Source organism: Homalodisca vitripennis, chromosome 7, assembly GCF_021130785.1.
Source record: "Homalodisca vitripennis isolate AUS2020 chromosome 7, UT_GWSS_2.1, whole genome shotgun sequence".
Classification (NCBI taxonomy): Eukaryota; Metazoa; Arthropoda; class Insecta; order Hemiptera; family Cicadellidae; genus Homalodisca; species Homalodisca vitripennis.
Genome location: NC_060213.1, coordinates 60,007,447 through 60,033,881, shown reverse-complemented (window position 1 = coordinate 60,033,881; position 26,435 = coordinate 60,007,447). Strand labels below are relative to the sequence as shown.

The 26,435-nt window shown below is 31.4% G+C and overlaps 1 protein-coding gene across 4 annotated transcripts in view; it reads right to left on the bottom strand.

The window, feature by feature from the left end:
• Positions 1-26,435, bottom strand: part of LOC124365890 (casein kinase I) — a 173,284-nt gene that overhangs the window by 46,377 nt on the left and 100,472 nt on the right. For 3 of the 4 annotated variants that reach the window (XM_046821999.1, XM_046821998.1, XM_046822000.1), the window contains exons 3-5: positions 21,040-21,109; positions 16,245-16,438; positions 891-1,005 (exon numbers count right to left, since the gene is read on the bottom strand). In XM_046821999.1, coding sequence (XP_046677955.1) covers positions 891-1,005; positions 16,245-16,438; positions 21,040-21,109 — 379 coding nt within the window. Of the gene's footprint in view, positions 1-890; positions 1,006-6,264; positions 6,414-16,244; positions 16,439-21,039; positions 21,110-26,435 lie in introns of all 4 variants that reach the window. The other variant, XM_046822001.1, reaches the window with a different exon arrangement.

Sequence of the window (26,435 nt, the reverse complement as noted above, 5' to 3'; positions counted from 1 at the left end):
TTGATTTTAGAATAATAATTGACATTACAATTGTATAATATCTCAAGAATTGAAGTAAGTTGTTTTTGTAAGAAGTTAAAAACTAAGTTAATTTCCATATATTATTACAGAAGGTTAAACATTTTTACAATTAATTGCATTATTCCTTAAAATAAATCATGTTGTTACTATACAATAACATTTTTTTAAATTTTGAAATTCTTATTTGGAAAATTCATTACATAAGAGAGTAAATTAAATTCTAAAAATGAATATATTACATTGTAATTAAATCAGTATGAATATTTAAACAAATAAAAACAGTTTAAACGACTATAATATCCATTATTCACTAACCTGGAGGAAACCTCCGTGAGCGCCTGATGGTGTTTCTAATTTTAAGCGCCCGATGGAGGGTTAACTAATGTAACTACGTGGTGATCTGCACCAACTAGGCATTAACTTTGACGTTTTATTAAAATTCACTAACAACTTTTTTATAAAATGTACTCCTTTTTAAATTTTTTGGGGTTGACACTTGAATAAAAGGTGTAATATGTGGTAAAACCACACACAACAAACCAACTAGAGAGTCTAGTTAATGTCTTAATAGAAGGTTAATATTATCTATTAATTATGAAATGTTATCAAAGCTAAAAGCTAAACTGTTTTGAGAACGAATAACCTATTGCCAGTCCACTTCAGCTCTGCAAAAAAAAAAAAAAAAAAAAAAAAAAAAAAAAAAAAAAAAAAAAAAAAAAAACACGGAGACAAATACTAATCTAAACTATTTCTGAATCTATTGATTATTTATATCCTCAGCATACAGTTTATCACTAATTAAACAGTCTATTTGAGAAAAAAAAAAAACACAAGTGTTCTCACTTCACACAATGAATTGATCAACTAACCTATAATATGTATTATTTTATCTTTTTTCGTACTGCTCCTCCCTATTAGAAAGTTTTCCGGTTTGACATCCCGATAAATGAGGTGCCTGCCATGGACGTACTCTATTCTGTGGAGCTGGAACAGAAAAACACATATGTAATATCACTGCTACAAAACAACACATGTTCATATTAATTGTACAGTAATATAAATTTAAAATTTGATGCAAGTATCAAAACATAAAATATGAGACATCATTTTGGCTTGTGCAACTGAAATTTAGTTTTTATTCAAAGAATAAATTAAATTAAGTGCTCATTTGGCGTCAATATCTGTTAAATTTTTAGATATATCTATTTAAATATATCTAAAAACAGATTACACCTAAATTCTGGCAATCAAGATTTTTTTTTACTCGATACGCGAAAATCACAATTCAATCAATTCAATGTTTATTATAAAATAAAGCTTTAATTCAATATTTGTTGCTCTCTCTCGATTAACCAACTACTTCTGTGCAATAGACAACTTTACTCAGATTACAGAAATAAACATCATCATACGATAAAAGTACGTTAGTTGGTACATTAACGTAGTAGAGGAGAGGTGTGGACAACTACTGTGGCGTGTGAGTGAAACAATCTGTTATCAGAGAGACATGACGTACTGGTTTGCATGTCATGCCTTCATATTCATTACTGGGCCTTATCATGCTTGTATCTTAAACACTTTCCACACTATAGGCTGGAGCAACAGTAACACTCTGTCTAACTCTACTGTCAATAGTAATCTCATTCAATTTTTAAAAAATTAGGTGAATATATATATATATATATATATATATATATATATATATATATATAAATGTAATAGTTTTCAATAATTGCCTTTCTGTTAATTTTAGGACCTGTTGTGTTTTTAATATTTTGAAATAAACCTTATATATTCTTAACAATTTCATCATTAGCTGTCACAAATAAGAATAAAAGTTGAAGAACAAAATAAATGATGAAAAACAAAACATAGACAGGGTTAAAAAGAATAAAAAAAACTGTAATAATTAAGTTCTAGACAAGTATGGAGGATGTAAGGTTGAATGTTTGTCCTGAAATAATGTACTCTGCACATTACCAAAGAGCCTTATAATAGGGAAACAGATCTAGAAGGCAGTGGAGAATAGCCATAAAAACTTAATATTTAGTTGTTTTATCAAGGCTGAACACCTTATTCTGCTACAATGCTACACCACAGCCTTCACTAAATACATAGTAAATCTCCCAGCTAATTGAACAATTCCCACTCATTTGTGGCATTGTCGAGTGATGAACGGCCTCGGAGAAGGCCCGCAATTAGTTATGACCGTAAACGGTCAGACATTACCTCTTTCTTCTTGGTGCGAGTGCAAAAATATGGCGGAGGCTCTAAAAACTTACAGTTTGGCTGTAAAACAAAATGTGAACGAAAGGTTCATGTTTGTGACCTTGGGTCTGTGTTGTCAGTTAGGTAACTGATAACACTATCAGTAGTTAGAAAAACACTTCACGGATTAAACATAAATATAACAGCTACAAACTACTCTCAACTACATACGCTAAATCTATTTTTATTCAATCTATTTCGTTCACTTGCAAGATAAAAAGAATTTTTACAACAACACACAGCAGAGTTATATATTCTCATTTCTTGCATCAACTCGATTCATTGATAAATACAGGTAAAGCCGGAATCCCATTTCACTTGGAAATTCAGTTAGGTTCCGGTAGTGATTCCTACTCCTTTTAATGGCTTCATCTATTTTTACAGATGGCTGATAAATCAATTCTGTTCATTTAACAGTGCAGTGTCCTAACTGAAGCCTCTCTACTGCAAGGTCATTGTAAGACTTTTTACAATTGAAAAAAATGTTTTGCAAAGAGTGAATTATTATTAAGTTAAATGCTTTATGAATGAGGTAGAAAAATGAGGTTCTGTCAGTTATGAGTTACACTATTATTTGTAAAAACATAATCCAAAACACATTAATGCGAATTTAACTTTCAGATTTTTAATTATTTGATAAAATTAGATTTGAATTTTAACACCATTTCCCTCAGTAAATAATATTAACTTTAATACTACAAGTCTACAAGAAATTATAATTCATTATTGAAATTTAATACAATTGATCTTATACGATTATTAGACTTTTATTTCATTGTTCTTAATAATTTTTTATTTGGTTTTGTGCTTTCTATACAATAACTGCTTACACAAAGATAAAATGTTGTGGTTACAATCAGTAACGACAATTTGTCTTAAAGTTATCATATATATATATATATATATATATATATATATATATATATATAACTGTAAACCTTTTATTGACAGTGTGCACTTATAGCATGTACTGTGAGCACAGGTGATAGATAAGATAAAATCTTTAAATTAATACAGTCAATCACGAATAGATTAATCAACATGACAGTTTGGGAACTACGAAAGAGCAAATTAAAATGTTCAAAGAGCAGAATAAAACATCACAAAGAGTTGTCTGGTGAAACAAACACAACTCCTAAAAGTGGTTATCTTATCGTACAGTCTGCCACAATCAATAGCGGTGTGTTCAATCTGGCATTTACAGCAGGATGTGGATTAGTTTGGCACACAGTGACCTTACAGCCAAGAAATCAAGTTGACTGTTATATTACGTGAATGTCACAGCATACACTTGTGACAAAAGATTTAACACAGTACTCACATAAAAACCATTAGAAATAATTAAATGCAACAAATATAACAATATAATTCAATTAGAGGCATAATTTACACTCAAACTGACTAAAAATTGTAGGGTAAAAGGATATCCCGAGTTCATGTATTTTCTTATAGTGACATGTTTCAAACGCTTATTATTCCTTCATTATCGTTTACCTGTCATTAGCGCGCAACAGCCTCCTGCAGTATTGCGTCCTATCCTGTGTTGTGTATTTATTTGTGTCTGTGTTGTGTTATATTTTAACTTTGTAACAAAGCCATCCAACACTACGGCTACAAAGGTCTGACAATGAAAGAATAATTAGTCTTCAAAACATGTCACCATACAAAAACACATAATCATTGAATTGTTTGGCAGTAGAATATAAACTTAATTTTAAATCCTATGTGCTGTATCCTTCCTTAGCATAGAATTTCATAATGATACTAACTGCGTTTCTCCCAAACACTATTTTAGCACATACAAAAAGTGACATATTCTTGAAATATGGAAGTGATTATAGACATATGAATTAGTTTGATTTATATTTTAGGCCAATTTGAAATAAAATAATAATTTAAAATTACTCTACAGTGGATCCACCCTCAAAATTGCAACAAATCAAAATCCTTACTTAAATTAAATAATATCCTGTTTGTATATAAAATTAAATATGAAGGGTAATTCAAAATAATTTTTCAGTAAAGTTATGCTTACAGTCAAAAGACAAATTCATCACAAAGAAGAACTTAAGCCAATTAAATTATTTCAATTAGGTTTGATCTTCTAAACCAAATATGTTATAATTATACCTTATTCATTAAAAAAATATATTGTACTCTGTGCAAGAGTCATCTGTTTTCCTGTGGTTATGGAAATATTATTGTTATAAAATACACATTTAGTCAGGAAATTCTTAAAGAACTGTACTGACAACAGTGAAAAATTAACAGAACATTAATTAGTGATTAAACATTTAAATTTGAATAACACAAGGAACAAAATTTGCATACACTCACACTGGACGTTATTAAAGCAATGCAGGCCAGTGAAACATCGAGTACAAGCCAATTATTTGATACAAAATCAGCAATCGCAGTGTGCCATATTGCCACTCACTATGTGTAGTAGAGTGTTACTTCCACTCTTCTACTAGAACTGTCTATCGTAATGTATTCATTCAAAAACAGCACTGATTGATTTGACATCTCTTCACGTTTTATGAACACGGATGGAAATTGTTTGATTATTTTTAGCGTAATTGATTTGAGCACAAAATATACAGAGCAATGTTACTCACACGTAAAATTTGTACTATTGACATACTACTTTTGTGGTCTGAAGGAAGTGTTCATAAGATTCAAAATTAGACAGGTAATTATGACCAACATAATAAAAATTAATAGTATTTAAAACGTTCACGACGACGTGTACCCATCGGTTATATGTGATCTTTCACAACTTCATAAAGCACTTTGTGCACCCAATGGGGTGCATATGCATTTTCTTATTGCGTTTTTATTGTTTACATGTCATGTATGGTGGTTTGTTAAAATTGTTCCCGCGCTTAAATAAATACCTCAGACTATCATGTACCCCGTCAGGCACACGATTGTTCAATTTTTAAGTTAAATTAATTTTTCAGGTACTCCTTACATGGAAAAAAATGTTTTATACCACATTGAAATAATTTTTTGTTTGGAATTGCGAAGCTTACATACATTTCTCTTTATATTTGGACGTTTAACGTAAAAAAACGGTTACAGATTTTTGCCATTATTAATGAAAAATATAAAAGTCTGGAAATCGTTGTTGTGAATATGTTAAACATTTTGAATAGTGTTTCATAAAGGGTTTATGAGTGTTTTGCTCCAAAAAAGAGGTGTTTTATACATAAAATCGAAAAAGGATATTCCTAACTCCAAACAGTCTTATACATCACATAACAGTAGTTAATACTTTTTAAATAAGAATACACTAAAGGAATGCAATTATTTTGAATGTGTTCATCTAATTGCACATTACATTTTTTTATAATCCAGCTATTATTGGTATAAATACATTTAAAATGGACATTTATTCAACTGATTGTTTTGAATTGTGTTATACATTATATCAGCATGATAACCATACTTTCTTGACTACATTATGACATTCCCGAGTATTACGGCAGTTAACATATCATAACTGATGCTGATATAAGTTAGACTGTGTTGTTAGATGTAGCTATGTTTCGTCCCAGTACTAGAATATTGCTACGCTTTAAGTGTTTTATTTTGAAAACTTTCTCACATACTAAGTTACATTTAGTGCTATACATAATATACTTTTAGCTTGCTCTGTGTTAGAACTGATTACGTTTTAAGGCTATAATTAGACCCTTACTATAGCTGCACTTATGTTTATGTAATGCCGTTGTTCATTTTTTTTATATCAAAACCAACTAGAAGCAAGTTTGTATGGTGGTCTGACTTATCCGAAACAGGTTTGATCTCATTTACTCCAGATAGTGCATTTTACATTACAATTTCAAATTGCAAAAATCTCTCATGCTTTTAATTGCCAGTTCAAATCTTCTACACTCTAAAGCAAGGTTTCATTCTTGGGAGAAGGAGATGGGAAGGGTGGATGAAGCGCAACTGACAGAGATCACTCACGAGTTGTGTGGCGATCATGAGCACAGTCTTGAGGGAGAACCTGCGGCCACAGACGTCGAACAGGTCCTCGAGGCTGGGCCCCAGCAGCTCCATGACAAGGGCGTTGTACTTGCCACATGGCCCGAAGTAGAACACATCGGGAATACCATCTGGCAACGCCACAAGCACATGTTAACTGAGTTCACTGCTAATACTAACTGGAAAAATAATTGATACAGGAGACTGGACGGTGATCATTCATTTGGTTCCTTCGTTAACAGACGGGAGATTCCTGGATAGGTTACAAAGGAGAAGGAAAGAGAATAAAAGTACTGATTCATGGATATTAGCAGGATTATTGTGCAGTGAGAAATTATGGAACTGCTGCTACTGCTCTAGTCCTCAGGAGGTGAAATAGGTCAAGAGGATAACCTTTTTACCACAACTGCCATTTCGATAACAAAACACACAAACAAATTATGTTTGAATTACTGGATACAAATTTGTTTTTCAGATTGATACTAACAATGACACAATCCTATATCTTGAAGGTTTGTACTACCCATAAACCATGCACACTTGTATAAGGAATTTTTTTGGTTACAACAAATATTCTGATATGAGGACTTATAACTGAATAATAATTAATTTATCTGTACCTTTTATGTTTTTATCATCCATGTGTTTAAACATGCACTTAAGCTTTCATTTTCATTCTTCAGGTTTATACCCACTCGCAAGTGTATATATATATTTTTTTATCATTAAATGTTCTAGTGCCACAAAAATTGCATTTTTTATGAATTTGATTTAGTTTAATATAAATAAAGCATTTTGTTTTGACTGGATAAATTTCCAATTATTTTTTTGGGAAAATTTAATATTTTTAGTCTGATTAAAAAAATATGTACAAATGCTAAACAAAGAACATCCGCTACGAATTTGATTTTTATAAATACAACATGACACTTAAGATATAAAACAATTCATAAATCCTGTGAAATAAGGTGGACCTACATTATAAACTGGTGCTTCAAATTAAATATTTCTTAACATTCTATCTTTGTACTGGAAAAATATTAAAAGACTTGTTAATCACATACAAATCAGTAAAATATATAATGATTAAAATTAATGTTTTTAATCCATTTAATATAAAAATTGGCTTCTATAGATACAACCTGAAAAGTATATGTAAGTATTCTAAGGCTCTAATAAATCATTTCATTGATCAGGTGTTTTCCTTATTTTTCACATCTTATAAATTATAATTTAATGAGTGCTTTAGATGAATAAAAGAATACAAAAACAACAGTCAGTCACCACAATAACATGTAATGAAAATAACATACAAGTAATAAAATATTTCAAGACAATGCTTTAGAGATTCCACTTGACGTGTGAGAGAACAACACGAACAACACAACACAACACGTTTGAATATCCTCTTGCTAAACGCAATATAAAATGTTATTTCTTGTTGGATCAGCTCAGATCTCAGGTGGATATCTGGCTTACATTCACAACAATCTGCTCACCAGCCACTAATTCAAACTATTCATTGACATTCTATAACCTTATTCATTAATATTGTGTGTAATTAATGATAATGACCATTATTATCATTATTCAGCAGCTCTACTTGAAAAGTTTGTAAATTCATACTTATAAATTGTAGAGGGTAATTTTTCTCTAAAGTGTTTTACATTACATACACAGAAAATGCCCACATTTTCTTAACAAATGGGAATATGTTTATTCCCAAATAAACATACTACCACTTGTGAAGTCATTTTCAAATTCTTTTCAAAAATTGATGTACGTAACACTTCATTAAAAAGTAAATTGTTTTATATTAGAAGTTGGATTAGAGGAAGCTGAAACCTCAATTAGTCCATAATGTAGCCACACTTGACTTTACAATATTACTTTGAAATCTCATATCTCTAAAAGGAAAACAGAATTAAGCCTCAAAGTACTATTTTCACATTGGGCGATGTTTTCATCAGCATTTTCGCTTGGTTCACGGAAAAACCATATTGATTTTAGGATCAAAAGGTCAAATGAAGTCTGTTCATCTAAGTGATGAGTCATTCGTTTTGTTCATATGTTCTGGTAAGTCCTTCAATACCACGTTATATATAAAGTTTATCAGTTTAACATTTTTTTGGGTTAATTTCCTTTGAAAACCTTTGGAGCATCATTTTTTTATTCGGAATTAAAAATTTGAAACAATGTGTATATTTTGCAATTTTTATATTTACATTTTGGAAAAAAATTTATACCTAATCAATTAGAAAATAATTTAATTTTTGCTCTGCCAGTCAACAAGACCGACTTTTTAAACGCAAAATAAGTATTTTGGTTTTGCTGGAAAAATATAGACTTACAACACACTGATATTGGCCCAGCACATTAACGTGATATAGTTTGGCACTTGGGAGGGTTAAACATATCTCATTTATTATTATAATCTGTTTTTCATAACAATCCTATCTTTTCTTTTCTTTTAATTCCTGTTTATTTTTTAAAAACTTTAGTAGTCTCGAAAAACACAGTTCAAACCAACACAAAACCGTTTCTTACTGATTGAATAAGGAAGGCCTACACAAGACTGATTCCCATATTGGATAATTTTCAACATTTCATTTTAATTGTTCAACAAATTGTAATTCTAACATTACATTTTCATAAAATGTATTTCTCTATTTTTACTGTGAATGTTTTCAGGGTTTCAATTTACATTAACGTGACCATGGAAAGGTATGTTCTTTTTTTTTCCTGAAAACTACAATTTTTCCTAAAAAAAATATTGAGAAAAAAATTCGTCGGCAACGAAAATCAAAGAAGCTAAGATTTTTTTAAATCCTCTGAAAACTCCGTTTTTGACAGTTTCCTAGAACTCCGCGTCTGCTCAACCTCAGTATAGCCAGATTTTAAAAACCGATTATCATACCAACAACGAGAAATTATTGTACTTTCATATAAAAAAATCGTACCAAACGCATTTAATGAAAAAGTATGTTATGTTCGTATAATAAATTATGTTATAATTAACTTTTGGTTTGTTACTTGTATAAATTTGTCAAAAATCTTTCATGGTACGATAATAACTACCCATCATGTATCTTACCGGCGCATAAAATCAATGAAATTATCGTACCCGATAATTATCGTACCTCTGGCAACACTATCCATATTTGACAGTTTGGTATTACTCAAATAAAGAAGGGACGCCATTTTGAACTACCGTTGGTTGTTCCTCCACGTCTATTCTTAACCTCCTAGTTCAGTAGTGGTAATGGCACACCTTTGTGTTGGATGTTCGGTATCTCACGTGGAAGGAATTCGTAAAGATGAGTCTGACTAATACGTTAATCCTGTCAACGATGCCTGCCCGCTGCGCACTGCTTGCGCTTTTAGAAAAAAAATTAACTCGAGCTTGCAAAAGTCGAATCCCAGATCATGTGATGCCCCTACTCCTTAACGCAATAATGTCCGAAAGGCATCAATATAATACAATAATATACTTTCCCCCCAGTCATATGCACCTGTGATAATAATACTTGGCTATAAATGCCCAACCCATGAAAAAAGTTCATTTTCCATGGTCACGCTAATGTGACATTGACAGTGTGTAGGTATAGTAAACATGTGTTAGTTATAACACTCTCACTCATTGTGTGCTACTAGTACAATACCATAACCGGTTTATATTCTATTTCCGTTTTCAAGCATTTGGAAGAAGTCATTGACAAATAATGAAGAACTGATTCAAAACGCTTAGTACATTACAAAATTTAAAGTGTACATGCATAAACAAAATTCAACAAATATAATTTCACCAAATACAAAATTGTGTATAGATGATTATAAATATTTTAATATACTGCAAAAATAAGTATGTTATAATTGTAATATATAAAAATGTTAAAAGCAGTGATAAATACATAGTTATACTACAAATAGAATGTAAACAAAATACATTGTTCCCTTTTCATTTGCACTTAGTACGCTGTGAGCTGACTACTGGATCATGGAGATCCACTTCATACAGCTGTTTAGCTTGACAAGGATAAAAACACAACATGAATAAGAGAAACAATATAATTCTGAACCTAAATGTGGACACACAACGATACAAGAGCAAAATTTCTAATTCAGTCATAAAATGCTGACCATCATCAAACAAAACAAACAGCAAATTCAAACAGATCCTAATTTATAAAACTCATATTTTAGAATTTACAAAACAGATTTGTATGATTTATTTTGGAGATACAACCAATGTATACAAAATAATCTGTGTTTAGAAATTACATGATTTCATAGCATGCAAGTAGCCACAGAATCACCAAAACCCAATAAAAATGGATCTCTTGTTAATACAAAGCAGTAAACACATTTTGAAAGAGCCACAACATCAGTGTTTTCATGTAATTTATAAAAAGTTTAATACAATAATTATTTTATTCATTCTAACAGTACCGTTTATATAGTCAAGAACATTTCAATCTTCAAAAAAATGACACAAACACTTTGTGATGAGTTGTGAGAGGCTAAGAACATTACGTAAAGAAAAAAAAAGTTAATAGCCAGCACATAGTAACATGCCATGTCTTTATTAAGATGATGTAGGGAGAAGTGTAATTAAAGTATATGATATGGAATTTATAACTTAATTATGGAGTCGGACAACTTATATGAACACAGTTTTATGGGACTATCAACCCACTGAAAATACGAATCATAGTCTCTTGAGCACAGTGATCTGATATGAGTTTAACACTGTTCACCACTGACGAGAAGCTACAGGGCACAGTGATTGTTAAAATATTATCAACGCCAATACTAGCAGATGCTCTTGCATCAGTAAGCAAGTTCGAAGTCACTCTGGTTGAAAGATTTGAGCAAACCACTACATTTAGAATTTTCTTAATAAGTGATATTATTTTTAAATTCTCTCTCTAAAATTATTATGCATTTGCCATTCCCTTTTTTAATCTTTCACTTAGTACTGGGTGGGGAGCTTATAAAGCGGAGAAAGAGAGGGAATCAGTACAGTATTGATAAAAAGTGCCCTTCCCTTCCGGATGAACGTGTTGAGTTTGTCCTATATCTAACTCAGATTAAAAGTTGACACCTTCAATCTGGAGTTAGAATCTCTCCCTCTACATATATGTACCAACTACAGTACTCCTTCCAAGAGAACTCAAGCAGATCATGCTTCAATTGGTACAGTTGGTTTTCACTTATTTGAACTCTTTCTTAGGATACTATGACTGTGAAGAGGAAGAGAAAACTACATTCTACTGAATGGACTGTCAAACTGTATCATAATATCAGCAAAAATGGATTTTTAAAGTATTTTCAGAGTCATTAGACATGAATAAGGTGGGCCAGAAACTTAACAGATTTTTTTTATAATCTGCAACTAAGAGGAATGATATTTAGCGCATTGTCATACGTTTCCCTTCATGTTGTAGTCCTGTCCTAGTAACATAGTTTATGTGTTACAAGCTGTATTTCCTCCAGGGAGAAAAACTTATACTCCCCCATACTTATAAGGTATCAAAGCTGAAAAATTGGGAGGATACAAATTTCGAGCAATAACCTAATTGTATTATTTGTTATTTACTGGAACAAAGAAAAAAAATTAATTTTATCCCTTTACAGATGAGTTTTTATCCAACTAATTCAAAAATATAGCCAATTAGGTTATAATGTAAAGTGCCTGGCTTAAAAATTAATTTTAAAAAATATAACTAACAAAACTCCCCATGCTGCTAATCAAGATATAGTTTGAGTTTCTTATGTCTACAGTTCATATTATTAACAAATTCACTGCGATAATGTACAGAACCGATTTACACACAGTGTGTATAATAATCAAAGTTTAAGGAATTATTTTAATTAGTCCAGGAGTCAAAATTTTCATTGTATAAACACACAACCTAGATTTTTATCCAACAATAGTGGAAGTTCATGTAAGAAAAAACTTAATCATCAGCCATCATCCTAGTTTTAATGAAGGTTGGGATAGATATTGAAAGGGTTAAAAATAGTAAATTTTATTAGCAATACAACCATATAAACCCATTGTAGTGTCAACTGGACCATTTGGGTGAAAATGGTAACTTTCTGTTTCTTATCCTGTTGGTTGACATCGATAATTTACACACGTCTCTGACTGTGTTTCAAGTGTGTTAAGCTAAAAAATTAGTGTGTTTTTTTAAATATTTTAAACCGTTTTTACACCCTGCCATTTTGATTCCCACCAAAACTAGTGTGACTGACAATCAATTTCTTTCTTAGAAGAAAAATAATTTCACAAAAAAGCTTAGGATTCAGGTTAGTTTCCAGCCCCTAGACTAAACCTTCAGTTTGAGGCACATAAAAAGACAATTCTAAGGGTTATTTTATCTGTTAAAAAGGATCTAATGCTGTGGCATTTCAGGTTATTGCTAGAACAGTATTATTTTTAATTTACACATACTACCCTCATTAAAGAATACAAAGTCTATTGTGGGAAGAGCTTGTTTGTAAAAAAAATTATATAATCTATTATAGTTGCAATTATTATAGCTGAAAACTCATCTAAATTCACTAATAAATATATGCTTCAAATTCACAATGGTTTCTTCATAAAATGTAGCTTTGTGGTAAACAACAGTTGATATTATAAGATGGTGAAACAAAATTAGACAAGGCTTCCAGTTAACAGGCATTAACCTCTGTTGACTTCTAGCATACATTGCCCGAACTGCTATTGCAAGTGAAAGGTAAGAAGCCCTTGTTGGACTGCCAAAGACAAGTAATTTAGTGCTCAGATAATTCCACTAAAGTGATAATAAAACCAGCGTATTTTCCATATCTACAATATTAAAAATTGTCCAAACATTCCTATTTTTCAAACATTGGTAAAATTAACCACTAATCTAAATACTAAATCTTCTTATCCTCATGTTTGAACAGATTATATTATTAAATCACTTTTAAAATTATTTATACCTTCTTATCTCAAATAAAATTGCAGCTCATCAAACTACCAATAACAATAAAATAAAATGTTCATAATTACTAAAGAATTAGAATTTGAAACCCATTCAATTATACAAAATCATCTGACTAAGGATATAGTATACAATTTTTCTTTATAATATTATTAATTAGGCTATAACAGTGTAGTCTCTGTATCTATAAGATGATAAAAACATATTTAACCCTTTGAATGCCGGTCTAAATTAACCAGAAGTTAAAAGTTGTCTGAAAAGTGCCAACGTCCAATCAAAGTCCGATTTTACCAGGTGTTTGGAAAACAAAATCACTAAAAATTGAATACTTGATATTTTAAAACTAATACATTGAACTGTTCTTTTCAAAAGAAATTGTAATAGTACACTTCCGATCACGAAAATCAATCTACAACTCACATATAAACATTTCAACTCATATATAAACATTTTTGGTTAACATGACTACTTTTAGGTGCACACACTAGAAAAATACCTGGCACTTTTCAGTACACCCACTCAATAAATACTTAGCACTCAAAGGGTTAATATTTCTTCACATTGGCACATTTTAAATTTCAATAACCCTGTACCATTTTATTCACCAGAAAATACTTAACATGTAGTCACATACATAAATAGAGGTATACACTCTTTCACTAACTCTTAAATCTAGATATATTATAAACAAAGCTGCAGCACCATCAATTTTTCAATTACCAATTGAAATAATGTTACTTTCTTCAACTATTTCTCAAATTTTACAAAGCCACTGTTTATTTTTAATTTATTGTTACAGCTATGATTTTTTTAAATTGATATTAGAATATATGAAATCAAAAGTTATTCTTATCTGGATGGTGTAACTTATGAAATAAATTTAAGGCATTTACCTTAAAAACCAATTTTATGAAAGTTAGATTTTTTGTTTTATTCTATTTAATTTATTTAGTAGAAAAAGATTATCCTGTAAACTAAACTTTTTGTTTCCCCTGTTCCTTTACCCTTTTGGGAGGAGATGACTTTGACATCAATCTTTTTTAAGTTTAGGTAAAAAAACTAAATTTTAAAAATAAAAATGAACTAACTAAAGGCAGTAAACAAGGGATGTCAAATTTTGGTAAATGGCCACCTTAACAAATTAAACAAAAATAGTTGAGAAATACAAAAATTTTACTAAAAAACTAAAAAGCAAAAACTTACGCAAATCTTCCATGAATACGTGATCTATTTGCAATTGAGGAAAGACTGCTAACTTACTTGTGATTAACCTCAATCATCTGTTTTTAGACATGCACAAGCAATGCAGCATGTACAGAGAGATTTACTAATGCATGTACAGAGAGGTTTACTAACACATGTGTTGCACCATGTACTGGAACATGCAATACATGAGGTGCACCATTACATAGATATGAAACATGTGGCGCACCATATACTGAGATATGCAACACATGTGGTGCACTACGTACTGAAAGGCGTTAAGACTTCTATACCTATGGGCATGCATAATCTACAGAGAGGTTTACAACAAATGTAGCAGCATGTACAACTGGAATAAGCAACATGTATGGTGCACCATGTACTGGGACATGCAACATGTACGGTGCACCATGTACCGAGACTGCAAAATGTATGGTGTACCATTTACTGGAACTTGCAACACATGCGATGCACCATGTACTGAAAGGCGTTAAGTGTGGGTCCAAGCAGCTCTAATACGAGTGGCATTAAAGTAACCATAATTTTCATGCCACGCGTAAAGGCCAGCAAATCCCACTGGGAAATCCTTGATCCTTGCCAACGCAGACCAAACCACTGTCACACATCATGTACAGTGCAGCATGTACAGAGAGGTTTACAACACATGTAGCAGCATGTACTGGGACATGCAACATGTATGGCACACCATGTACTGAGATATGCAACACATGCGGTGCTCCATGTACTGGAAAGTGCAAGTGTGGATCTGAGCAGCTCTAATATGAGTGACATTAAAGTGACCATCACTTATCATGCCATGCGTGAAGGTTGCCGCAAATCCTACTGGGAAATCCTTGATCTTTACCACATCGGATCAGACCACTGTCAGTCACAAATATCACTTACTTGACACTGAACAAACCATACTATACTTTAAAGATTCTTCTTTTTAATTCCTTCTATACCCATAGACACACATCATGTACTGAGAGGTATGTACCACGTATGATGCAGCATGTAATGAGAGAGAGGCATGCATCACATCTGGTGAAGCACGTATTATGAGACACGCAGCATAGAAGATGCTGCATACATATTGTTTAATGCGAATGGAGAAATGCATTGCTACGAGTATCTTGTTAAAGATTTTAATAAGCAGAGATTAGTAAGTGTGCAACATTTTCTTGTGTTTCAACATTGAATAGTACCTATCAACAAATTTACCTGCTTCAGTAGGCCTACATATCCAATATGTGATTAAAAGAAAGTTATTTGTTTAAGTTTGTTACTGACAACGCATGATTTGAAAGGATAACAGGATTTCAGACATTTAACATCGTTGCATGTTCAATAGAAAATATTATTTTAATTTTGATATTAATTTAATAGTGTATTTACGAATACATTTTATTATCCAAATATTTTGATTTATGATTTTTTTATATTCATTTATTGTACATGAGTGCATCAAAGGAGTTTCAAAATTTGTACTCTATGAATCAATACCCAAGGGGCAGGAAGGAGGAAGTTATCAGGAAGTCTGTACTTGCAAAATTGTTCAATTCAAAACTTTGGCTATGCCTACAAATTAAATTAAAATTATTGCTCCAATTCCATCATTGCAGTTTCTTTCCTTCGCCATAGAAAGATGCTTCCATACAGAGACGTTAAGAAGGATTGGATTAGGTTTGCAAGGTTAGGAAATTAAGACTAGTTCAGGTAAGATTAGGATATACTATGTTTTGATGGTTGGAGCTGGAAAAGAAGGAGAAGGATAGGACTTACAAGCTGTATGGCGATCATCAGGATGGTTTTGAGCGAGAATGTACGATTGCACATGCAAAACAAGTCCTCGAGTGTGGGTCCGAGCAGCTCTAGTACGAGGGCATTGAAGTTGCCATCACTTGTCTTGCCATACGTGTAGACCGCCGCAAATCCCGCCGGGAAGTCCTCGGGCCTCGCCACCCCGAACCGGCCCACTGTCAGTCACAACTATCACTTATTCAACAAATCAAAACTTTGTACTGAGGATTGTCTGTATATGTCAAATACAAATGTATCTGGATCACTTGTTAACGAGTAAAGAAAATTAGAACGACACACTATCCCAAATAAATTTCACAATTTAACAAAAAATTTATCGACAATTTGACATAACAAATATTAAAACTCGATTCCTTTACAAGTTTCTACACAGTGAGTAAAAAGTATTGAGAAACTGTTGTAACTGTTTAACTATGAAACTACGACTAGAACAACTCCCCACACAGCTTTAAATTGTTAGTTGTACAATTTTCATGGCCTTTACATGAATTTTAGTCAAACAACGTCCAAATCCAGGAGTTGGTCAACAACAAGTTTTAAAATATGCATATGTCAAATTTGGTATCAAAACAACTGCACCGAGGGTGACGCGGTGTGTACAACAGGAGACGGTGTCCGTCTCAGTTGTCGACACACACCCGTCACTCGGAGTGTGACCGTCGAGTCAGGGGGGAGCTAATTAGAGTAAAATGTTGCAAATCCGACTTGAAAATGTTACCTCAAACTCGAGTAGTGGGAGTGTAAAATTAAGAAATAACAAAATTGGATTTTTCTTCATTGGTCATTTCTCTAACATCTTTTTAATACTTTCCACTATACCAGAGTATGAAAACTTAAAATATAAGTTATTAATACACTGGAAAGTAAAAAGATTTGTTAGAAAATGGTTAAGTGATATTTTCAACATTTTAAATTGCCTTTCCTGTGTTATTACTGACAGGGCCTAACAAAAATAAAATTGTATTATTGGAGTGTTTGATTTTCAAATTAATTAATAACTATAATGAAATTCCCATATTTTTTTAAGCACTGGTGTTGATATAGGTGTTGCAATAAGCACCATTACACATACAAAACCTGGTTGAGTTGGTGTGGGTGGGTGGGGGTGGCAGGAGGGGTGACTATTAGGGAAAGTCTACATGTGTCAGAGGGAAGGGGGAGCTATTGTGTTCTCTCCCTCTTGTGTGTTCTGCCGACTTGGCACTACCTTCTGCAATATATTGGATAATAATACAAGCTGGTAAAAGAACTAGCTCACCTTTACAACTGGAAACTTAAATTAAATCTAATAAGCTGGGAAAACGTACACAAGTATAATTTAGATAAGTAAAATAACTCCTCAAATTTATTCATCACTTTTGTGTCCTCTACCAATGAGTTTTTGTATAGAATCCTTACACATAAATTGTAATTTTCTTATTTTCATGATTACTATACATCAATCAATGCAATAATGAAATTTACTTTACCATACATAATTGTTGTACATTAACTGATTCTTCATTTTGCGTTACATCTCAAATGTAGGTGTTTGCTCCCTTACAATGAACACAATCTAAATCAAATTTCTCAAGTAACAAAGCTCTTCAAGATACATTTTTGAAAGTGACATAAATATATAAAACAAAACACACACACACACACACACATATATATATATATTATTGAAATTATATATATATATATATATATATATATATATATATAAAAACGACAATTTTGGTACAAACCTCTTACATGAAAACTTGCAACATATTATTGTTTTCACATAGAACTGTGAAAATCATTCTGTAGGTATAATAACATTTTTAAACATACAAATATTTCTATTTTGCCTTTATTTGTATTTTAAGTAAGGACATAAGTAATTTGAATTAAGCTCAATTACGATTGACCTGAATATCACAAACACAAATTAAAGCCAAGACCTTAAATTCAAGTTAAAATGGTTTTTTCTATGACTTTCACAACCATTTAATCACACATTTAGTTGTTAGTATTTGAATATTGTAATAAGCCAAAAATTAGACTCCACTGGCTTAGAAACTTAAATATCCAAGTCTGTTTTTCATAATCTGTAATCATTAATTAACAGGAGTGGTATGACTTTATAATAATCTTTTCCAAAAGTTTAATTTTCTATTTTCAGAATATAAACAATCAAGAGAAAAAATGTATCTACGGCAGATGTTTCAACCATGTGACATACCAGGTTTCAAACAGTTTAAATTTTAAAACACAGAAGGGGCAAGAGTATATAAAACTTTAAAACACAGGAGGGGCAAGAGTATATAATACAAAATAATTAAAACAGATGATAGAGAAAAGCTAATCACAATAATTTTACAGCTTATGAACCAAGTCTTACACTCACTTTGCTATATCATCTACACCTTGAAACCTTAACAAATGCACTTAACATATCCATATTAATAATTGTATAGATAGTATGAGTCTTAACAAAGTCTTATAAAAACAGAGATAATTAAATTAACATAAACCTTTCCATCTGGTGAAATGCAAATGGGAAAAAGTTTTATACATTTAAAGAATATAATAAAATTAAATAATATTCTATGAATTTAAATTTTTACACAATAACTATAGCAAAATCTATACTAAATATTATAGTCATAGTACTTAAACATATCATACTTTTGGAGATGAATTCTATTATATACAGTTTTCTTTTTTTGGTAGCTAGCTGCACTTTATGTCTTGCTTAAATCATCTAAAATGCCTGTATTGTATATAATTAATATAAACACATGTCTACACAAGTCCTGTAGGTACTGAAAACTGTACCCTAAATACTGAATATTATTGCTCATCAAATCCATACCTTTACATATTACTAATGGATAGGAAAATCAACAGGCTTACCTTGAAAGCTTCCTTCTAGGTGAGCCTGCTGATTTTCTTATGCATTAGTAATTATACTTCGCTTTCAGCTCTACAGATTCAAAACATGCTTTAAATTGGTATTAAATTATAATTTAACAAACACAATTCCTTATAAACCACTATAGAATAATTCTTACAATTTTAATTTTAATTTTCTTACTTACAGAATAAGATAATATCATATTACATCATAAAAGCAATAGCTAAAAATGCGCCTTAATTATTATACTGTTTTAAAACTATTGTTTTCCACTAACCATCAGGTCTGGTGAACAGAACAGTAAAGGTTATGGAGCACATTTATGAAACTGCTCTGGAATGTTGGGTCATTTATCACCAGCATCACTGCCTCTCGCCCCATTTATAAAATTATTTTCTTTTTTATAACACCAATAAGTCACGCTCATGTCTATCACAGTGAAAATTTACTACCACTAACAGGAGACAATCTCATCAACATTATGAGCCTAAATTTTAATTTGATATAAAATATTGATTTTCTTTGGAAATATAATTATGAAGTAGATGTTATGAAAGTAAATTTAATGCATAAAGTAGACCTACCTAGTACAAAGATTAAATATTTGTCTTATTTAACTCTTAAGATTTAAATTTAGAATGCAATCTAAGTATAAGAAGGACTGTTTCTGAGAAGTACAACAAAAGAGAAGTTGTATACAAACAAGCACAAATGACAATTGCAAACAGATAAAACTCCTTATAAAACTTTATTGTATGCAATATTGAAACTAAGGTTAACTGAAATTAAATTTTTACTTGCTAAATACCTTAAAAAGTTGAATTGAAATTTATATTTGAAACATTTCTATACCATACAATTTAAAACTTTATTTGAATATCTTCTTCGAATTTTCAAAAATGTATAAGAAGGCATAGTTGGTTTAATACAATGTGGTTTAATACCTCTATAGGGATTATCTTGTGTTGACAAAAGTTCTGGAGCACTGGAAAAATGAAGTTAACAACGGTTAAGTACAACTTTGCACCAATTTTAACTATTTTTTTGTCTGCAGAACTCAGACATACACAAAGCTCAACGCTGCACAGCAAAACCAGTGTGTAGCTGGCTCAGTATAACTCACTTGGGTGTTACAGAAATATGACTACAGTACTTATCAATTCAAGGCGTGATTCAGGGTATTTAAAATTTAAAAACCTTCTAAAGACAAGAAAGTCTATCCTTCTGATACCTCACATCTTCCCTTTTAACCAGATTATTATCTTTATTCTAAAAATGTAAATGTATCACTGTAGTACGAGACATATCATTGCAAGCCTGGCTGTTTGGATTTATTATTTATTAATAATATAAAGAGATCTCAACTAACAATGTTACTACAAGTCAGCGGTATGGCACGAAACTAATCTTCTATACTCATGTGAAGTTTAAACAATATATCACAGGCCAAAGTGCATTAAACAATAGTTTATTTACCACAATCCAGGCCTGCAATAATCTGTCTCGTACTATGATTCAACATATTCATATTCCTTATTAATACTACTGTACAAGGTACAACAAGAAGTACTGAAGCAGCACTGCAAAACAAGCTGAAATTCAGATCTTCCATAAACAAGAGTTCGATTCGTATTAAAAGTTTTTGAAATTGAAATTATTTCCCCCCCTAAATCAATACGTACAGATTATTTATTACATTTTTCAATAACTAGTTGTTCCACCTCTAAATCATCAACACATCTAAAAATTTCAAAGTTAAAAAGTTTTTTTCATCAAAAAACCAATTTAAATTGCGTAGAAACCATATGATTTAGGAGATTGAAACAAGCCTGAAGAAAATGTGTAAAGATATAATAAAGCCAACCCACTCACCATGGGTCCCTAGGAGTTTGTAGAACCTGTACTCGAGGTGAAGCTGGGGTGCTTTCGACTTCATAGGTTCCTGTAACAATGGTGGTCTTGTTACTGCGGCAACACATTTGTACACATCAAGAAACACACACATATACCCACACAATAATCAAGGTAATCAATGTCCTTTTTACCAATAACTTATAGTAGAGTACTTCTTAAGACCTGTAGTCGTGGCAGAGGAACTATTACGTAAAAGCTCAGTTGAAAATTTAAAGCTCAGTCCTCAGATATTTAACATTTTAGATTCTGTTAACCTTTTTATAGGCAACTATCACTTCATCTTATAACTAATTAAGAATTAAAAGTGTTTACACTGTAGATACGTACACACACACACACACAAGCAATTTGTAGGAGAAAACTAAATGGTACAAATTGGTTTACTGGAGCAGTTTACTACACTATAACAATGTATTAAAAATTGTAATATAATTTATTCAGTGAGAAATTTACATAAACTATTCTTTTCAATTATAAGAAATCAATCACTTGTTCATTAATGAAACAAAAATTGTAAATAATAATATGACTGCAATTATATTTCAATAGGTTACAGTTAAAATTGTAACAAAACACTTCTAAAAGCACACAAAGCAACAGACAAGACATGGTGTTTGCTTACAACCAACAAACGGGGCCGTAAATAGTTGGCAAGATGAGTTACAATAGAGGTATGCCCAGTTTGTGGGTTCAGACACAAAAGCAGTGGTGAGATTTTGTCTTTTATTTTGATGAGGTGCAATTGTTTCCCATGGCCATTACAGAGTTGTAGGACAAACAGCATTCTACAATTGACAACATATTAGCCGTTATACTATCAGATTGCCCTGGTAAACAGCTTTACCATTGCGGCAGTAATTCATGAATCTTTAAGGAGATTTTTCACAAATTAAGTGACAGGGTTGACATTGCACATTTTACCTTGAAAGGTACGTTTTGGATTTCTGTCTTCTTGAGAGAGAGAATTTTGTCTATTGAGATTCTCACGTATTGTACTAAGATCTGTTCACTTAATCTTGTTAAGATTGATTAAGTGTAATCTTGTTGTACAATTATTTATATTGGTTTTGTCTTCCTGGCTTAGTTAGAAAATGAAAGGATAAATAATAAACTTCTTAACTAACCACAAATCTAGTATCACCTATTTATGTTTCATAATGTAAATAAACTTTAGTCTAGAGGCCAATGGAGGTCTTAATGGTAAAAAACCATTAAAGTCTCAATAGGAAAATTTGCATACCCTTCTAAAATATCAGCTGTCTATATTTGCCTGTTGGTTTTTATGTAGTTCATTCCAGTAATATCAATGTATCCTGTTATAACACATTATTTCATAACCAAATATTTATGAGAAGAAATGTTCATGGCTCTATTATTATGTAAAGCATTAATGGACTTCATCATGTGATTCTCTTTTCCAAGAGCATACCAAACATTAATTGAAAAGTTGCAATTAAAAAGTATAAGCTTGAGCTGTGGTTATGCATAATGCACAGTAGATTAGAAAGCTCATAGAACAATACTGACATAACAAAATTATGTATTTCTAGGTATATCAGAAACTTAAAACTATATTCCGATCCTGCAGAGAAGACAAGCAAATGGAGGAGGATTGTCCGTTTTTATGTTAAAATTTTCCCTAAACCTTTGTGTAATCAAATGCAACAAGAGAAGTTTGACTTCAAAACTGAACGGAATCAGAATAAAGAATGCAACAAGCTAGGAAAGTTGTCAAACTCTTGGCCCCATTTGTCATGCCGCCCCTGTCAGGGGTTGTGCAAGTGCTGCTGTGTTTCCGCTATTAATTACCGTGACTTTGACTGTAGCTCCCTTTGTACCATCATTCTGAACAATCAAAATCGTTTGACTTTCCATCACCTGACTTACATTTTCATTTCAGTTTTTCGTCTATTAGAAATCTATACGTTTAAAAAGCCAGTAATTGAGACGATCTTTAGTTCCATAAGAACAATGTTAAGTCTTAAAACAATTTTAGTTCTTAATTATTTACCATTAATTGTAACAAGATGTTGGCTAAGTATAGTTTGAGCGCATCCTACGATTTCCTTTTCAATTGTTAACTAATGAATGGACTTAATAAACTGAGTGTTTTAGTAAAAAAATACCTTGATATTATTTATTGAAAAAATTACATGTAGGAAACTTAAGAGCAGTTGAATTTATATACTTGTAAATTTTTCTATCCTAGTTATTATTAAACTGGAACCTTTCTATTATAAATACTTTTTTCAGGAAATTGTGAATAATATAAAATTAAATTATATCACTTACCTATATTTAAAATCTATGTATTGCCCATCTTTATGTATACTTTGCAAATTTAATTTTTTTTAATTTTGTACTTAACATGCTTGTGTAGATTACACACTAATGAATCAAAATAAAACTCCATTACGTACAAAATAAGGGAATTTTTTGTACAAATCAGGAATTTTTTATGCCGTCTTATTTAAGTCATTGCCAGTTACCATTGTTGTCAGCTGTCAGCTGAGTAGTAAACATTTCTTCACCTTGGGGTCCAGTATGGAGTGTAACCATGTGTGCCGTTTGAGGTTGTATTTCCCTCACCTTCTGTATTGGTTAGGTTGTGTTTTTATTTTTGTGGTTATTTGTGATGTAACTTATATTACTTTATTGCACATTTAATGTTTGTTATAATACTTCAAAATGATCCTACCACACAACACAATAATGAGACTGTCCAAGTACAATAGTAGTAACGACAGTGAAGACAAGTCTGATGCTGACCCTATATCATACAAGTAACATTAATAGAAGTATGTTTTTAAACAATAATCAACCAAATAGAGCATAATTTTTTAATTAGTGATTTAAAAAAAATTACAAATACCGGATGTTCATGGTCAATCAAAATTACCTTAGTTTGTGGTAGTAAGGAAGGTCATAACTGTAAGGGGATAAATACATTTATTTGCTTTAACTAAAACCTTCAAACATTTAGTCAAAATTACTATTTTTAATTAGTACACATATTTTCAACAAATACTCGTATATTAGTGCTCTTACAAACAGTTCGGGTCAAGAGAAAAAAAACATTTTTTTTTAAAAAAAAAAATACATACATGTTGTTTTTATCTTAGTTGCATCCCCAGTGCTAAGTCCTAAAAATTTCTCAAGAGAGAAATCGATTCATAAAAACCTTGAGCTGAAATTAGTTGGAATGAATCTTACAGACTGAATGAAGACAAGAAGCTGTTATCAATCTGACAACTGATAAGGCCATAATTCCACCATTCATCAGTTACAAACAAGTCTGTATAGAATGTCACTTTGTTGTGAAGTGCAGCGTTATGTAACCAACAGCCTATCTACGTCTGTCTAGCAGCTAAATTTACAACACAACAGTGCCTTGTAGGGAATGAACAGAAACAGGCTAACAAGATGAACCAGTGGTCAATGATACAAAATTGGTGGATGTAATAATAAAATACTAAAGGGGGGATGAGCAGAATAAGGCTAACAAGATGAACCAGTGGTCAATGATACAAAATTGGTGGATGTAATAATAAAATACTAAAGGGGGGATGAGCAGAATAAGGCTAAACAAGATGAACCAGTGGTCAATGATACAAAATTGGTGGATGTAATAATAAAATACTAAAGGGGGGATGAGCAGAATAAGGCTAAAAAGATGAATATATTTTAGATGGTCTATAGATATTGATCAAGAGATCTATAGGTTGTCAGTGATCAAAATATTGGTATTTTCCTCCTTGATATAAAAGAATGAGGTAAAGAATGTCATGAGGAAGGGTGAGCGCTGGTGTTTACACAACTTCTGTTGAATGCAGGTGTTGTACGCAGGCAGCACTAGAGACAATACTCATGCAGTGATGAGTGGTCTTCTACTTGTATCGAACTCTTTGTTCGACAACAACACCTTTCATGACAATCTTCTCTGCATTTGCACTTTGTTAAAACAATGTAATTGGGTATAAAATAAAAACATTTAAGAGAGCAAACAAAATGTAATTTGCTACCTAGTTTTACATGATACACAATTATGGAAACCATAGAATTTGTTACATAGTAGAAAGTCCTTTCTTGTTGGAATTCTTTAATTAATTTTAAAACGAACGCTCCAATAATACAATTTTATTTTTGTATTACTTAAAAATTGTATTATTGGAGTGTTTGTTTTAAAATTAGTTAAATAATTTGTTTTTCGTATATCTTAATATCAGTCTTGATATATTCTAATATTTCAGAATGCTGCCCTTTAAGATGAAAACTAAACTATATAACAGATTTATTTGAACTCAAAACAGTAGTTACATACGTAATAAGTTATCATAGAATTAAAAAATAGGAGGTAAAAAAGTAGAATTTTTATAGATGCACTGTCTAATAAAATATATTCATTGGTTCTTTAAACAAATTACATCTCAATCTGTATAAACCTTAAAATCTAAAACAGATTTAGATAACTGCATAGTTCATATTGGGAGAAAACAAATATTCTAGAAATAGGCTAATATACTGTTTCTTAAATTTTGTTACGGACCGAAATTTTAAGTATCAAAATTTAAACCAATTATTTGTAAACTGGATTTAAACCGAACATAAAGGTACAATTTTAAAGTTGTAACATTGTTTGGCATATTATATTGTAATGTTTATAGGAATATTAAAGAAATGGTATTTTGATATTCAGAGGACAATTAATTACTAACAACAAAAAAGTATTGACCTTAAAATATTTAATCTTGTGGCACTACAAATTTTGTCCTAAACCAAGATGAAAGATTGATTTCTGGTATGTATTGAACAGAAAACCAAAGATAAACAGTGACATTAAGAGTGCCAACAACATCTCCAATTTAACAGTATCATTACTTTAAACACTAATAATTTATGAACAAAATAATTATACTCTAAAGCCTTCAAAATTAAATTAATGTCCATGACTCAGTCAAAATAATTTATTTATAAGAAACTACAAAAATAAAAATCTTAAGATTAAGATTTATGATTGTTTCTTATCACTAACAGATGGCCTACACTCCTCCACCCATGCCAGGACGGGGTACCTTAATGGGCCCGCCAGCCCCCACCGATGACCGCAAGGTTACCATTTTAAACCCACCAGCAACAGAGACTGAAGAAGAACCAGAACCTGAGTTGGAACCTCCACCAGAAAATACGTACCCCTGCGGCTGTCCCTTTCCCGGCCAACACAAGACCGATTGTATGTGGAGTATGTGGGAGCAAATGCGGGACAACTACCTCCAGTAAGTAACCATATTCCCTTATGGCAAAATCCAATTTAGTATCTAAGCATTATCCTGTTTCCCGGCCAATACAAGACCGAT